This window comes from Chelon labrosus (genome assembly GCF_963514085.1).
Source record: "Chelon labrosus genome assembly, chromosome: 12".
NCBI lineage: Eukaryota > Metazoa > Chordata > Actinopteri > Mugiliformes > Mugilidae > Chelon > Chelon labrosus.
The window spans coordinates 829,599-844,878 of NC_140345.1; the positions used below are offsets into that span (position 1 = coordinate 829,599).

At 40.7% G+C, this 15,280-nt stretch overlaps 1 protein-coding gene across 1 annotated transcript in view; it reads right to left on the bottom strand.

The window, feature by feature from the left end:
- The window catches only part of dgkb (diacylglycerol kinase, beta), a 112,338-nt gene that overhangs the window by 10,296 nt on the left and 86,762 nt on the right, over positions 1-15,280 (bottom strand). The window contains exons 23-24 of the mRNA XM_084556818.1: positions 4,309-4,399; positions 2,780-2,975 (exon numbers count right to left, since the gene is read on the bottom strand). Coding sequence (XP_084412944.1) covers positions 2,780-2,975; positions 4,309-4,399 — 287 coding nt within the window. The remainder of the gene's footprint in view (positions 1-2,779; positions 2,976-4,308; positions 4,400-15,280) is intronic.

Genomic DNA, 15,280 nt, shown 5'->3' on the forward strand with positions numbered 1-15,280 from the left:
CATCACATTAGGAAAAGTTATAAGCATCCAAACATGCCACAGAAACATGCACTGCCACTGCACTGGGTGGTTTGTTGCATTAATTGCCTTAATCAACCATAACTGAGCAGGTGATGATAAAAGGGCATGGCTGGAAAGGCCTAAGAAGACATAACTTTTCAGTTGCAGAGTCTCACTTGTTGTGTCTTTGCCCATTTTCTTAATTTTCTTAACAAACCCTTTAAGATAAGATAAGATAAGACATTTATTTACTTATTTATTTATTTATTCACAGTGGGGAAATTTGCAGTGTTGCAGCAACACACAGTCCAAATGACACCGCACACAAAAGATAAAAAAGTAAAACATTAAATAAATACAAAAAATAGCAAATCAAACACAATAGAAATTATATGTATGTGGTTACTGTCTACTGCTGGAGGGGGTGGGACTGGTTTTCCATCAGGGATGACAGCTTTGCTATCATCCTCCAATCACCTACCACCTCTACAGGCTCAAGAGGTCAGCCATGATTTCACCACAGAGTCATAGAAGATCCTCAGTAGTGCTCCCTGCAGTATGAAGGACCTAAGTATCCTTAGCAGGTAGAGTCTGCTCTGGCCTTTCTTATAAAGTGCTCTAGCATGGTAAGTTCAATCCAGTTTTGTGTTCAGGTGAACAGTAAGGTACTTACAAGAGTCTACTATAGATTCAGCAGTCTGTGTGGTGTGTATGTTTGTATCTGTGGAAATCCACCACCAGCTCCTTGGTTCAGCTGGAGGCAGTTTTCCTGGCACCAAATTACAGTCTCAGATAAGTCCTCTGTATTCTCCATCTTCCCCATCCTGGATTATGCCCATGACTACAGAGTCATCTGAGTATTTCTGCAGATGACAGCTGGTTGAGAGGTATCTAGTTAGTAGAGCAGAGAGAGAAGAGGAAGGGAGCCACGACAGTTCCCTGAGGGGCTCCCGTGCCCTAGACGACCACATCAGACACTCAGACCTGTGTCCTTACATACTGTGCTCTATTGGTCAGGTGGTCCAACATCCAGGATATGAGCTGTGTGCACCAGCTTGTCCCTCAGTATGTCAGTATGCAAGACTATATATAAAGATGACTGGGCCCTCTGGCTATGCCTCGGTGGAGTTTAGTTGAGGCTAATACTAGCTTTCTCAAAATCTGCTAGACCAAGAACACAAAACCAGCAGAGAACAGCAATTAAGCATTTCTTCCACGGTGATACTGGATTGTAAAACCTATTCTGCCATTGCTTTCTGGATAGGTTTTGCATTTAGTTAATTTAATAAGTCCTCTAAGTGGTTCACACCATTTCACCAGTTACCACAGAGCAGCTGACTCCTTGGTTTCATTCATATGTTCCCATTGATGGTCTTCCTTTTGACATAAATGGATTCAGCAATAAGCCCAACATCCCCACTCAGTCTATTCCTATTAACGGAGACTGTCCACTGGTGCCTACACAGAACATTAACACGCAAGTGACAGTTCCAAACAGTGACATGGTTGTACCTCTTCTTTGCAAACAAATCCTGCAGGCTGTGATTCACCTTGTCATCGATGAAACATTAATGTGCTCTTGAAAAGTTTAGTCTAAAGTTTAGTCTTTGATCTGTCTGATAGGAGCAAGGACACACGGGGAAAAGAGCCTCTTACACAGTCAAACATATTTAACTTACAGTGTTATTGTCCAGCACAGTGAACTAACCATGCACCAATGCATGCAGTGCTTTGAAAGTGCAGCTGAGGATTCACAAGTTACGTTTGTGACACATGTTTAAAAGGATTTGTATTTAAACCCTTAATTTCTAGGATATATCTTTAAATTTCAACCTGACAAAAAATAAAGGCCATAATGAACAGTCTTAGGCTCTCTTGGTAAGAGACACTGGGAAGAATTTTGAAATACATCTTTCTTTCCCCATCACCAAGCTAGAGTGAAATCTCAACTGCAATTATACCCATGCGATAGAGAAGTACAACACTGATACATGCATTTAAGAAGCTTCTTCACTGAATTTGCCACTGCAACAAGCGGTAATAGATACAGGCTGATCTTGGTACAACAATCCCCAAAGTACAAAGAGCTGAAGTAAGACTAAAGGCCAATTCAAGCTTTATTCTGCATGTATGCAAGGGTCACCTTGATGCACATTTTGTTATCTGGCTAATCTGAAGCCCTATGCAGACGTATGTGTGCCACCCAATATTTGTCACGAGCTTGACACACCTCCTCTTTGACAGTTATAGCCTAATTAGGATATTTGCTACCATGCAGCAAACATCCCGTGAGGGGGAAACTGATGCTTAACCTAAACTGTAGTATGACTTGAATTGCCAGGATGCAGACAATTAACACAATGGACTTGGAAACCATAAATAGGCCTTTAGACACCCATGCTAGTAGCTCTGTGACACTATAGTTAAGTACAACAGGGCACTGAGCTACATGCTAATGCAGATCACAAAAACGGCATCAGAATTCCTCGTCAGGACACCATGAGTGTCTGAACAAAATTTACTTGCAGTCGGCACAGTAGTTCAGATACTATACAAACTGGCACAAGTCTGAGTGATGAATGTTCATTCATCTGCATACATGCATGTATATGTATGTATCTATGACAGATGTCTGAAACTCAAATTGAAATAAAATAAAAAAAATCATGGAAGTACGGTTTTACATTTTTCCAATGAGCTTCTCTACTGCAGGGAGGGCAGGATTTATGCCAACAACTGTAAAAACAGTGTTCATGCCAAATCTGGGTGTCAAAGCTACCTTGAACTGCGAACATGAGTTCTTTGGGGTCAATCATTGGCGTCCGTTTGTCCTGGCTCTTTTTTCCTCCCTTCCGGTTCCCCCTCCTCTTTTTGCTCTCGCCCCAAAGGTTGGAGCCACCGTGCATGCTGGGAATGTTGAGAATTGCAATGCCTTCCAACGAGATGCTACTGAGGTCCAGAGTAACACCATCACACTTTCAGAAAACAGAACGAAACGGATAAAAAGTTACAATTTGGTTAATCACACATATCACACATGTTTTCATAATAGGTTAAGTGTAATGCAAGCTGAAATTTCCAGTAGTTTGTGCAATGGCAGGAAACAGTCTGAGCCTGAATCTCTCTCCATCCATCCATTCCCTTCCACTCATCCAAGGTGACACTGGCAACAGGCTAAGCTAGGAACTCCAGACGTCCCTCTCTTAAGGCTACACATTCCAGGTCTTCCTGGGGGATCCCAAGACATCCTAGGCCACATGAGATACATAATCCCTCCATCAAATTCTGTGTCTACCCTGGGGTCTCATCCCAGCTGACCATGCCCGGTAAACTTCCAAAAGGGAGGCGCAGAGGAGAAATCCTCACTAGATGCCAAACCACCTCAACTGGCCTCTTTCGACGCATAGGAGCAGCGGCTCTACTCCGAGTGACCTCTGGATGTCCGAGCTGCTCACACTATCTCTAAGGATGAGGCCAGCTACCATTTGTAGGAATCTCGTTCAGTCGCTTGTGTCCACAATGCCATTCTTTCAGTCACTACCTAAAGATCAAAGTTCAAATCTCTCTTGTGTCTTTGTCTGACCCTAAACCTAGATGTAACTTTGTCTAATTCTGAAGATTCACAAATCTCTCTCTCCATCTTTGCCTCTTTCTATGAGCCTAAACCAGTCTCTTTGTCTGAGCTTCCCTAAACCTAAGCCTGAATCAGTCTCCCTGTTTGAGGGAGAGTCTGTTTTGAGAGTATTATCCTCACAGGAAACCCCATTCCTGTCTTCAGATCTTATTAACCATCAGAGTTGTCCTTTATAAGGTGATCATCCCTAATAGTGGATTTTATAACACTTTGGTTCTGTCTCTACCTGCATACCTGCTCCTCTCTGGCACCTATAGGTAGGTACTTATTCAGCCTTAATTAATAAAGATCTATGCATGGTGTGGATAGCTCTGAGAAGGGGAAGATGAATTGTATAGACGCCATCTTCATTATCACTCAATATCACACACAGCAGGGTCATGTAGGGCTAATTACCTATGTGCTGAACTGGTGGGTGGGGGGTGAACAGATAGCCTTCACACATCAACACTTTGTCTGGGTGAATCTGAAACTAGTATAAATTTGCACTATTTATGGAGCAGGAGACGACCAGAATACTCTTTACGTGGCACCATTATTCTTACAGAGGGCTAATCAAATATTCTTATTAGTGGGCCACTTTGCAAGCTGATAGAAGGATGAGTATTTTTATATATATTTTTTAGCTTTTGTTTCTTTTTTGTATAGGTCTCCACAAACATTGTTTGATTTACCTCAACCTCCAGAAAGTCGTGAAGCTTCTTACATGTGGCCGAAAAGGTCTCCGAAGTGCCGAACTCAAAGTACCATAGCTTATTCTTTGTTCTGAAAAAACAAAACAAAAAAAATAAATAAAAAAACAACAGGAACTGTAAAGGGACCAAGAAAAAAGGAAACATGGGAGAGTTTTCCTCACATCAAAATCTGTGATCTCTATCTCTAGTCCCTTATATGCTCAGCCTATATCAAAAACAAAAGGCCACTCTATAAAGGTGTTTGAATCCTGCTTGAAAAGGAATCCTCTAATCTACAGAGGAAATACACCTTTTATGTTTGCAGCTGATCAAAATCACACCATCATTAATCTCCAAAGAATGCATAATGCGCTTCATTAATCACATATTGAAGCATAAGATGATGAATTTTAAAGCTAGTTAAGGAGGCATCTGAAGAAACACATGGGGTGGCCAATGGTATCTATTCCCAACATTAAGGCCCAGAGAGGGGCATCAGAGGGTAATCTACCTGCCCCTGCAATTAACAGAGGACTGGGGTGCTGCTTCCCAGGCCTCCAACAGCACACCCTCCCGTAGCTAAGGCTGATGATCAGTGACCTTGCAGGGGTGAGTCACCATCTGTTGGCATACTCCAACATTATAATATATTGTCTAATTACCAGACAAATAAAACATTACTGTGTACCTAAATTCAAACACTGAATATTCATTGTAGTCATCTTATTATATTTGTGTTATTAAAATAAGTCTTACATTTCTTAGAAGTTATCTCCAGAAAGCGTTTTAAAAAGGCAACTGGACTTGGAGTTTTTTGAGAAGATGTTTCACCACTCATCTTCAGTTCTAGGGGACTGGTGGGAAGTTTGAGGTTTAAATAGGAAACTCTGTGGGTAACCCATCAGAAACTTGCTTGTATGTGTAAACAAACCTGACCTGGATGACTGAGAACCTTCACAGACTTAGAAGCTACGCTATGCTATGCTATGCTATGCTATGCTATGCTATGCTATACTTCGAGATTTGGCTAATCATGTGAACAGATATCTTGCAGTGCAATCCGGCCTTAAACAAGACATGAAAGATTTGTTTCTGGTCACTTGTGGGCTCTTTATATCCTTATACATATTTATATCCTTGTATAAACACCTAAACAAAACCTTAAGACTGGGAGAAAGAATTTGCTATTCGCACTGTTGGATTGTAACCAGACTGTAAGTAGAGCTTCAAAATGCAAAAAGAAGAAACTGGAGCTAGAGACAAAAACAGATAGTAGACAGTTTATTAAAAACAGCATTTAAACTCAAACAGGCTGTTCATCAGCTGATCAAAAGTTTAATACCATATCCACAAAATCTCCAAAAAATATAACTAAAAATGTCAAAAAAGGACTCAGTAGTGAGCAGCCCCACCTTTCTTGTTTACCACTTCAAAAATTCATTAAGGCATGCTTGATGTGAGTGTTTCCAGAAGGCTGATGGGAACGTTGCACCATGTGGTGAAGATGTTTTCACTACGGACATCCACGGCCTGGAACTGACATCCGTTTTTGTAAACTTCCCTTGTCATCCATCCTCAAACGTTCTCATTGGGATTTAGATCAGGGAAACACGCAGCATGGTCCAAAAGTATGATGTTATTCTTCTGGAAGAAGATGTTGTTAGATGGGCATTGTGAGCTGCAGCGTTGTACTGTTGAAAGACCCAGGCATTACCACCCAGACGAGGGCCCTCAGTCAAGATGGGTGCCTGTTCCAACATCTCCTCATAGCAAGGCGCCGTTTCACGCCCCTGCACAGTCTTTTAAGAAATTTAAACTGACTGTTTTCCTGCATCTAACCTTGGCAGTAATGGCACATTGCAAGAGGCCATGCTTGTGCAGGTCAATCCTGCCATGTTCAAAGACAGAATGTCTTTCACTTTTGCCATCGGGAAGTCATGACAGATTGAATGCCTAAAAGAAAATGACATAAAAGCCAGATTTTGCCTTTTTAAGGCTATGGTCTTAAATTTTCGATCAGCTGATGAACAGTGTGTTCAAGTTTAAATGCAGTTTTTAATAAACTGCCTACTACTTGTTTTTGTCTGTTGCTCCAGTTTCTTCTTTTTGTATTTTGAAGCTCTGTTTACAACTTGATTACGATGCACACATTACAACTACTTGTAATTTTTCCCCCGGTCTGGTTTTGTTCAGGAGTGTATCTAGCTAAATTAGAGCTATTTAAACTAAACAGCTGCAAAAAGCTGTCTGTGGTCAGTTTTAAAGAGAAATGCAAATTATTAATCAATAGAAGTGTGGCAACATCAGCTTTTAAAATAGTGACATTTTAGAGTGAAATTAATTTGTTCCATCATCAGTAGTTCAACTGCAAAATCTGTGGCAATGACCAGTCACAAGGAGGAGAATGACAGTTGGTGAACATTTTGAGCATTTAGCAAGTTAATAGCTAGAGGTTTTTCTAAAGGATTGGCGGAGCTCTGTGTCTGTTCATAAGCAACTATCTGAAAACATGTTTCCCCATAACAAACTTTACAAATCTAGAAGGAGAAGCCCTCAAGAGGCCAATAAGCACATGTTTGAATAAAAAAAGGTCAGTAAATTTAAAGGCAGTCTGTCCATCTGTCCTTCCATCCTTTTCTAACAACATAATGTCCCAAAATGCTGGTGCACGCAGTAGTGGGTTGCAACACATTTGCTATCAGGTCATAAGTAGACATTAAGATTGGTCAAAAAACCCTGTCTGTCTGTATTACACATTTCCTGACCACAACAGGGAGCTCAGTGGACGGGGTTTTTTTCGGCCGCAACACCTTAACACCTTAATTCAGATTTGACCTAACATGTGAACTCAAAGTCACACAATAACAAACTAGCCAATTGAAGTCACCGTTGACCAGAAACTCCAGCGTTCTGTAAATTAAAATGACAGTTTTTGCCAATGAAGTCTGGTGACTTTGAAGAGAGCATTGATTGATGGCTCATGGTTTAATCTCCCTGTCGAAAAGGGCTGTATGATGACAAGGTAAAGCTGTGATAACACTGTGCAGTGCACACTTAAACTGAGGATTTTCATGAGCCTTGTTTTAAGTGGCTAAAATATGAGCTAAAAATATGTCTGCTGATCCAGTTCACAGAAATTCATTGTTTGGTTCGCTGACAGTGGATAAATACTTCATTCAACCCTACTTCAAAGAAACTGAACTACCTATTTCAACCTAAGGTTTAGATATGAAAAGACAGGGCAACAACGTAGAGATGACTTGTGACTTTCAATCCCCTATGATGACATGTCATATATAATTACACAACAATACAGTGCATTAAAAGACATTTAGTGACAATTTATAAACTTCCAAAATGCTCACTGCTCCTGTGGAGACTGCAAGTAGTCCAAACTAACTTTTTCCACTTACACCTGATCTGAAGCGAATTCTTCAATGGAGCATGTTTCCTCTCAACTTTTTTCCAAACCTTCCCTGCTGCCTTCAGTGATAAAAGACTGCAGTGAGATTCACTGATGGGAAAGAGCTGATTGTCATTTCAGCTAGTTAGATTATGAAAGCATCAAACTACAACAAAGCGCTGTCTTTTTTTATGGTTTTATATTTTATTCCCACTACATTCTATCATTTATATAGATATTTTATTTTATTTTTTAAGAGTTTGGGTTAAAATGCTTCGGGAGTCGGCATTCAACAAAAAGATTTCAGGTTATTCTATGTTGAGGCACAGATATATGGCTTTTGATCCTCCTAAGAAACACAGGACAACAGCACATAATTGATCTCAAAGATCCAAGGAAGGAAAAAAACCCTACAACACTGCTGACACGCAGAACTGAACACAGTAAAAAATGGCCTTTCCTTAGTTGGAATCAAAGCACCACAAGAGGGACGTATTAGTATAAGCAGAGTAACAATCACTGAATTATTGATTTCCTCATTAGGACTTTTGTCAGGACCATTTAGCCACTTTATAAATGAGCTTTCATTAGGGTACTTGCAAGGTAGCCCAGCTCATAGCTGATTTATAATGTGCAACGTGGTCAATAGCAGAGGGAGGTGGGAAGAGGCAGGAGGGCTGTACTGAGAGGCTTTAACACATCCCTACACCACCATCACCACCACTATCAGCATCATCATCAGTACATAAGCTCAGCAGTCAAGAGGGAAAACCCAAGACGGCTCATGAAAACACGCTTTTGAAAATAAACAAATGAAAACAAATTCAAGACTAGTGGTAGATGGAGACAATGAAGTCAGGCACTTTCCCGGCAGTGTTTTGGATCCCCCTGTTGCTGCTTTTCTGAAGATATTTTTTGTATTTGTTCGCACATACAAGAGTTCTGAGTTCATGGAAAGACAGGGGTGGATTTGAAACAATGTCAACTGTGTCCAGATACCACAAAGTGAGCTAAAGACCCAGCAGAAAATTAAGGAGTAGATTGAGGAGTAGATAGTAGTGTAAAGAGTAGACTGGAGGTTGACTCCATTTTTCATATTAAAATGTCCAGCTTTCCAGCAGAAATACCCATGTTTACAGCCTGGCACAAGAAAAATCATTTTTGGTCTCCTCAATCATGGCAACCTGGTAGTGATTTTTTATATAACTCATCTGTTTAAATTATAGCAAGGTAGTTAGGTATGGTCACTTTGAATGGCAGTTTGTCAGTCCTGTACACCAAGTGTCACCAGTTCACTTCGGCCATACTCACACTCCACCTCTTAAAGCATTTTTTAATTAGCTTTAAGTACAGTCAGTGAGGTGAACACCCCTTAAAGGGTTAATTTGAAAATGAAACAAAATCTGTGGGTGTGGAGAAAAAGCAAACTTTCCACACATCTGTGCCTGACTCTTTGAAAGAGTCTATTTGAAGCAAATTTTACACCCTTACTACAACCTCTGTAACGTAATATCACACACAGCTCTGTTTTCAGTCCATCTGAACCAAACTGGAGCCAAATGCAGGAAACAGAAATGCACTAAGAAAACATACAGTAAGAGACAACATCTGACTGTCCTGTCGATTCCCACCACTTAACCTAACAAGCGCACCATGGCAACAAATCACCTCATGTCCATATTCATTAAGTAATTAGTAATATATCATTGGCTGGATCGGATTGTCGTTTGTTATCTTCCGCCCGATGCCAAATGCTCATCTGACAGACTGCCGAGAGGAGCATCTTCCATAGTGTCCAGCTGGTCCTTGGATTAACAGGGAGTCCATTTGAAAAAGTTGATACTTTTAAGGTTGATTAGGAGAACCTCGCTTTATGGTATAATAAAAGTGAAATAAAGTGCCCATTTACTTAAAGTGGTGGTGTTTATTTAATAAAATGAGGAACATAACATGTGCAGAGTGCACTGCAGTAATAGCGGTGTGCATGTGAGATCAGTTGTCGTAGGCACAGCGGGCGGCCAAATGAAAACAGTGGCTCAGGTTTCCAGGGCCGCTGAGGTGTTGTTAATTTGCATAAACAAATCATAAAATAATACTGAAAAAGAGAGAACAGATACAAAGTCTGCGGCCATGGGGAAAAAAAAACATTTGAAAAATGTCACAACACAAAAGAAAAAATGGAAGGAAGTAAATAACAGACAGGTAAGCTGTGCCAAAGAAAGACAAATGCATCTCTAACAGCCTGAATCGGAACAGTACACCCATGTTCATCAAACTGCCACTGCTTGGTCACCATATTAAAGGATGTCAAAGGCGATAAGCTTCAGCAAAGCATCGCTGTCCTGAGGCCACAGCACCTTTACATGCACTTTCCACTGGCCACACTGAACAGGAGGCTCATGGCCATTGATTTTTTCCCCCTCTGACATTTAATCTCACCCACAATGATCTATGACCTGATTTTCACACTAATTTCTTCTTGATCAGAGGTGATAAATATTACATTGACATAACCAACTCTTTGTGCATTGCATCAATGCACTGTTTTGTTTAACATGACACCACCTAGAGCACCCTGACTCTGACTAGTAGTTTGAAAAATGACCTGAGCTGCATCGTCTTGCCTTCAAAGATGCAGCATGCAGCTTGAAAAATGTACTTATTTCTATTACACTGAAATGGTCCGAATATGGCTTATTCTCTTAACTAAAACTGCTCATGTATACAACATCCAAAAAGTGCAAATACACATATGGAATTGCTAAAATGAAAGCCTTAAATATTTTTGGTTGTCCACATGTTTGAGTTTGGCAGACAGAGCTGCAGTGGTGGCAGAAGTTGATATAAAGCTCATTAGACAGAATCAACCTCAACAGAATCCTCCTAAAAAAAATGCTTTCAACAAAGTGTCAAAATATTGCAATGGCCACTTGAGAAAGAAATAAAACAGGGATGTACTATCAATTAATTAATTCATCTTCTGTAACCGCTTGTCCTGTGAAGGGTCGCAGGGGGTGCTGGAGCCTATCCCAGCTATTATTGGGCAAGAGGCGGGGTACACCCTGGACAGGTCTCCAGTCTATCACAGGGCTAACACAGAGAGACAGACAACCATTCACACTCCCATACACACCTACGGCCAATTTAGAATCACCAATGAACCTAACCAGCATGTCTTTGGACAGTGGTAGGAAGCCGGAGTACCTGGAGAGAACCCACGCAGACACAGGGAGAACATGCAAACTCCACACAGAAAGACCCAGTCGGCCTGTGGATTAAAACCCAGAACCTTCTTGCTGTGAGGCATCAGTGCTAACCACCACACCACTGTGCCGCCTTACAGATAATTGAATGATGAAATTAAACTATTCCATTTGATTCATATTTGTAAATCTGAAAGAGTCCGTGCCTCACCATACACAAACCTCACAGCACGTCACTGATATAAACATATTTACAGCATGGAACAAAAAATGTTTTGGTCTCTAAAGCTTTTCCCCATTCATTAAACTGTACAGGGGGAAATTTTATATAACTTTAACTTGGGCACTGAGTGACAGGTGAGTACCCTCTCAGATCACTAGCAATCTGCTTTGGTATCACCCTCCTGCCTCAGCCCCACTCACCCTCTATCTTGTTCCACCCACACCGAATTTCAAAACCTGACCTGCAGTAATCATATGTGTGACTGAGGGTTTGTACATTTGTATATACAAGTAATGACTTTACTGTGTTAAGGAAGCATAATTGGTTGATGTTGCCCTTGTCGTCAAAGTAACTTGCATCTTTCAAGAATGACATTCATTTTTATGTATACATGCCAGTGACTGATCTGCCACAACATTAAAACCACTGACAAGAGGAGTAAATAACATTGACCATCTTGTGACAATACAATGTTCTGCTGGGAAACTTTTGCACCTGGCATTCATGTGGATGTTACTTAGACATGTGGCACCCACATAAACTAGACCAGGTACCCCCACCCCATAGCAATGACACTCCTTGATGGCAGCAGCCATCCCCAGCAGAATGCAGCCTGACACAGACACACACACAAGAAACGGTTTAGGAACAACTAAAAAAAAAAACATGAAGAACAGCACAAGGTGTTGACCTGTCCTCCAAATTCACTAGATCCCAAACTGATCAAGTATCTGTCGGATGTACTGAAACACGCCTGATCCACAGAGGCTCCTCCCCTCTATCCATAGGACCCAAAGGCCCCCACTAAGAACATTCTGACACCCTCAGAAGGCCCTTGTCCATTCTCTGATGAGTCACAACTGTTTTCAAGGCACAAAGAAGACCTACACAATATTAGGTCATAATGTTATGCCTGCTTGGTGCAAATAAGGTTTATAAATAAACAGAATTACTTCTAATAGACAATTAATGTTAAGTATATACAAAGCTATAGATAATGTGATATGCATAAAAATATAAAAAAGTAAAATATGGTCAAAATGTAAACAATGTTGGAACTGTTGTTGCAAAACAAGATACAACTGGATGCTCTAAAGCATACTGAATACTGAACACTGGTATCCACTGAACCTTTGAAGGAATAAATGACAGTTTAACTTCCTATAACTATAACTATATGATGAAGCTCACACTCATCTGTAACCTAAACTTCTTTAAGACTTTTACTTAGAAACATATTTGCACCAATTTAAATCTTGGAGCATAAACATTATCAAACGGGTAAAAAACTAATTAAAAATCACCTGGAAGGGAAACAGTGGCAAATACGTATATTCATAAAAGTTTTCTTTATGTTTCAGTTAAAAGTGTTGCTGGTGAACACTTTAAAGCAAGTTACATCAGTTTATGAGTTGAAATGAAACACAGAATCTGTAACGATGCTCCAACAAGAACATTAATTGAAATTGAAAACCAAGTTAACAAAGCTATGCTGTTGATTAATAATTCCATATTAATTACAATGTTTGAAGCATTTCAGTCGTGTATTTATTTAAAATCTAATTTAAGGTCTAATTTAAGGTTGGTTAGCGAGAGTGTAAACCAGTGATTTTATTTTTTTTTCTGGTTCCTCAGCCCTTATTCTGAGTTTATGCCTTTTGTTGTGTGTGTGTTTGTGTACATATACGTGTATGTGTGCGTGCGCTCCCACTGAGCTGAGGACAGGGCCACAGGTGAGATCCCTCCAAATTACACACAAGTGGTCATTAATTATAGACCACTCTTTGGTCACAGAAACGATTTCATCCTCAAATGAGGTCTGAGGGCAGCCACTACTGAAGTCCACCATGCGCCATCACCTGTGGTCCTGTTTCCAGCTCAGCAGGGAACACACACACATGTGTACACACACATAAGCATAGTTTTGTTGACAGGTGTGCGTGTTGGTGAATCCGGCAGGCCCCATCCAGCATATTGCAGGGCTTTGATGAACATACTCATTATGCTAAGGAGTGCTTCATGCCTGGGCTTCCCTGTGCCTTTAGGAAAGGTTAACTCAGGATGGTTACACAGCACAGCAAGAGCTTGTGGGCACACAGGGGCAGAGAGGCTCTGGAGGAGCGCACTGATCGTGTTAGATGTCTCAGGACCAAAAATAGATATGGGTATGCCGAGCAAATATCATGGGAACATCAAGGTGTCATGATGGAAGTCACAGAATAGACAAACAGCGAATGTGAAGCCATAGTGGCTCTGCTGAAAGGTCCTGAATCAGATGTACTCCCCTCACAATTCTGCTGTTTAGTGTAGAAAGCAAAACTCTGCATGGGGGCCAATTTTGTTTTCCTAATGTGACACAGATACTGTAAGTCATACAAAACTGGATCCTGAGGGATGAAACCTGAATGTGAAACATACACACAAGGACAAAATTGTTGGTACCCTTCTGTTATAGAAATAGTCACTGAAACAAAAATTGCTTAAAATTAACTAATGAAAATCAGACATTGCTTTTGAATTGTGGTTCAACAGAACTATTTTAAAAAACAAACTAATGAAACGGGCCTGGACAAAAATGATGGTACCCCTAGAACATAATTCCATTCCTACTATAGGGACAAGTTAAAGTAAGGTGTGTCTTGTAATTAGCATCACAGGTGTCTCCAAACTCAGTGTCTCTTTGGCCGGCTGTGGCTCAGTAGGCATGTGGGTTGTCTACAAACCAGAGGGTTAGTGGTTCGATCCCTGGAATGTGCCACATGCCAAGGTGTCCTTGAGCAAGACACTGAACCCCCAGTTGCAGTGTGAGTGAATGGGTAGATGTGTCTGTGACTGTATAGCGCTTTGAGTACCAATAAAAGCGCTATATAAAAGCAAGGCCATTTACCATTTACCAAACTTGTAATCACTCAGTCTGGCTATTTAAAGGGTGAAAAGTAGTCACTGTGCTGTTTGGTATCATGGTGTGTACCACACTGAACATGGACTACAGAAAGCTAAGGAGAGATTTGTCTCAGGAGATTGGAAAGAAAATTATAGACAAGTGTGTTGAAGGAAAAGGCTATAAGACCATCTCCAAGCAGCTAAATGTCCCTGTGACTACAGCTGCACATATTATTCGGAAGTTTAAGGTCCACAGGACTGTAGCCAACCTCCCTGGACGTGACCACAAGAGGACAATTGATGAAGAGTTGAAGAGAAGGATAATACAAATGGTAACCAAAGAGTCCAGAACAACTTCCAAAGAGATAACTCCAAGGTCATGGTACATCAGTGTCAGATCGCACCATGCGTCACTGTTTGAGCCAAAGTGGACTAATGGAAGACAGCTGAGGAGGACTTCACTGTTGAAAGCATATCATAAAAAAGTAAGACTGGAATTTGCGTCTGGCACAGAGGGTTTTAAAACTGTGCAGGGTACAATGTAATCTCATGACTGTCAAGGCATACTGGAGAGAAATGTGTTGCCTAGTCTCAGAAGGCTTGGTTTCAGTCGTAGGGCATGGGTCCTCCAAAAGCATAATGACCCAAAACACACAGCTAAAAAAACTCAAGAATGGCTGAGAACAAAACACTGGACTATTCTAAATTGGCCTTCCATGAACCCTGATCTAAATCTTATTGAACACCGGTAGAAAAAGCTGAAATATGAAATCTGGAGAAGGCACCCTTCAAACCTGAACTGGCTGGAGCAATTTGCTCATGAAGAGTGGACCAAAATACCTGTGGACTGGTGCAGATGTCTCACTGAGAATTACAGGGATCACTTGATTGTAGTGATTGCCTCACAAGGTTGTGCAGCAAAATATTAAGGTAAGGGTATCATCTTTTATGCCCAGTGTATTAGTTTGATTTTTTTTTAATTATTCTGTTCAACCAAAATTCAAAAGCAAAGTCTGATATTCATTACTTAATCATTAGTAATTTTTTATTTATTACTACTTTAGTCAGTTTCAAGTTATTTTAGTGACCTGTGTTTTTTTTTTTTTTTTTCTTTAACAAAGTTAACTGGATTAAAACTGGGCCTGCAGCTAGCCGGGCTACAACCATACCAGAATGGACTACAGCTACAGCTAACCAGGCCACCACCACTGCTAACAGGACTAACCCCACTGGTCGCTGGGCCAACACACCACTGCTAGC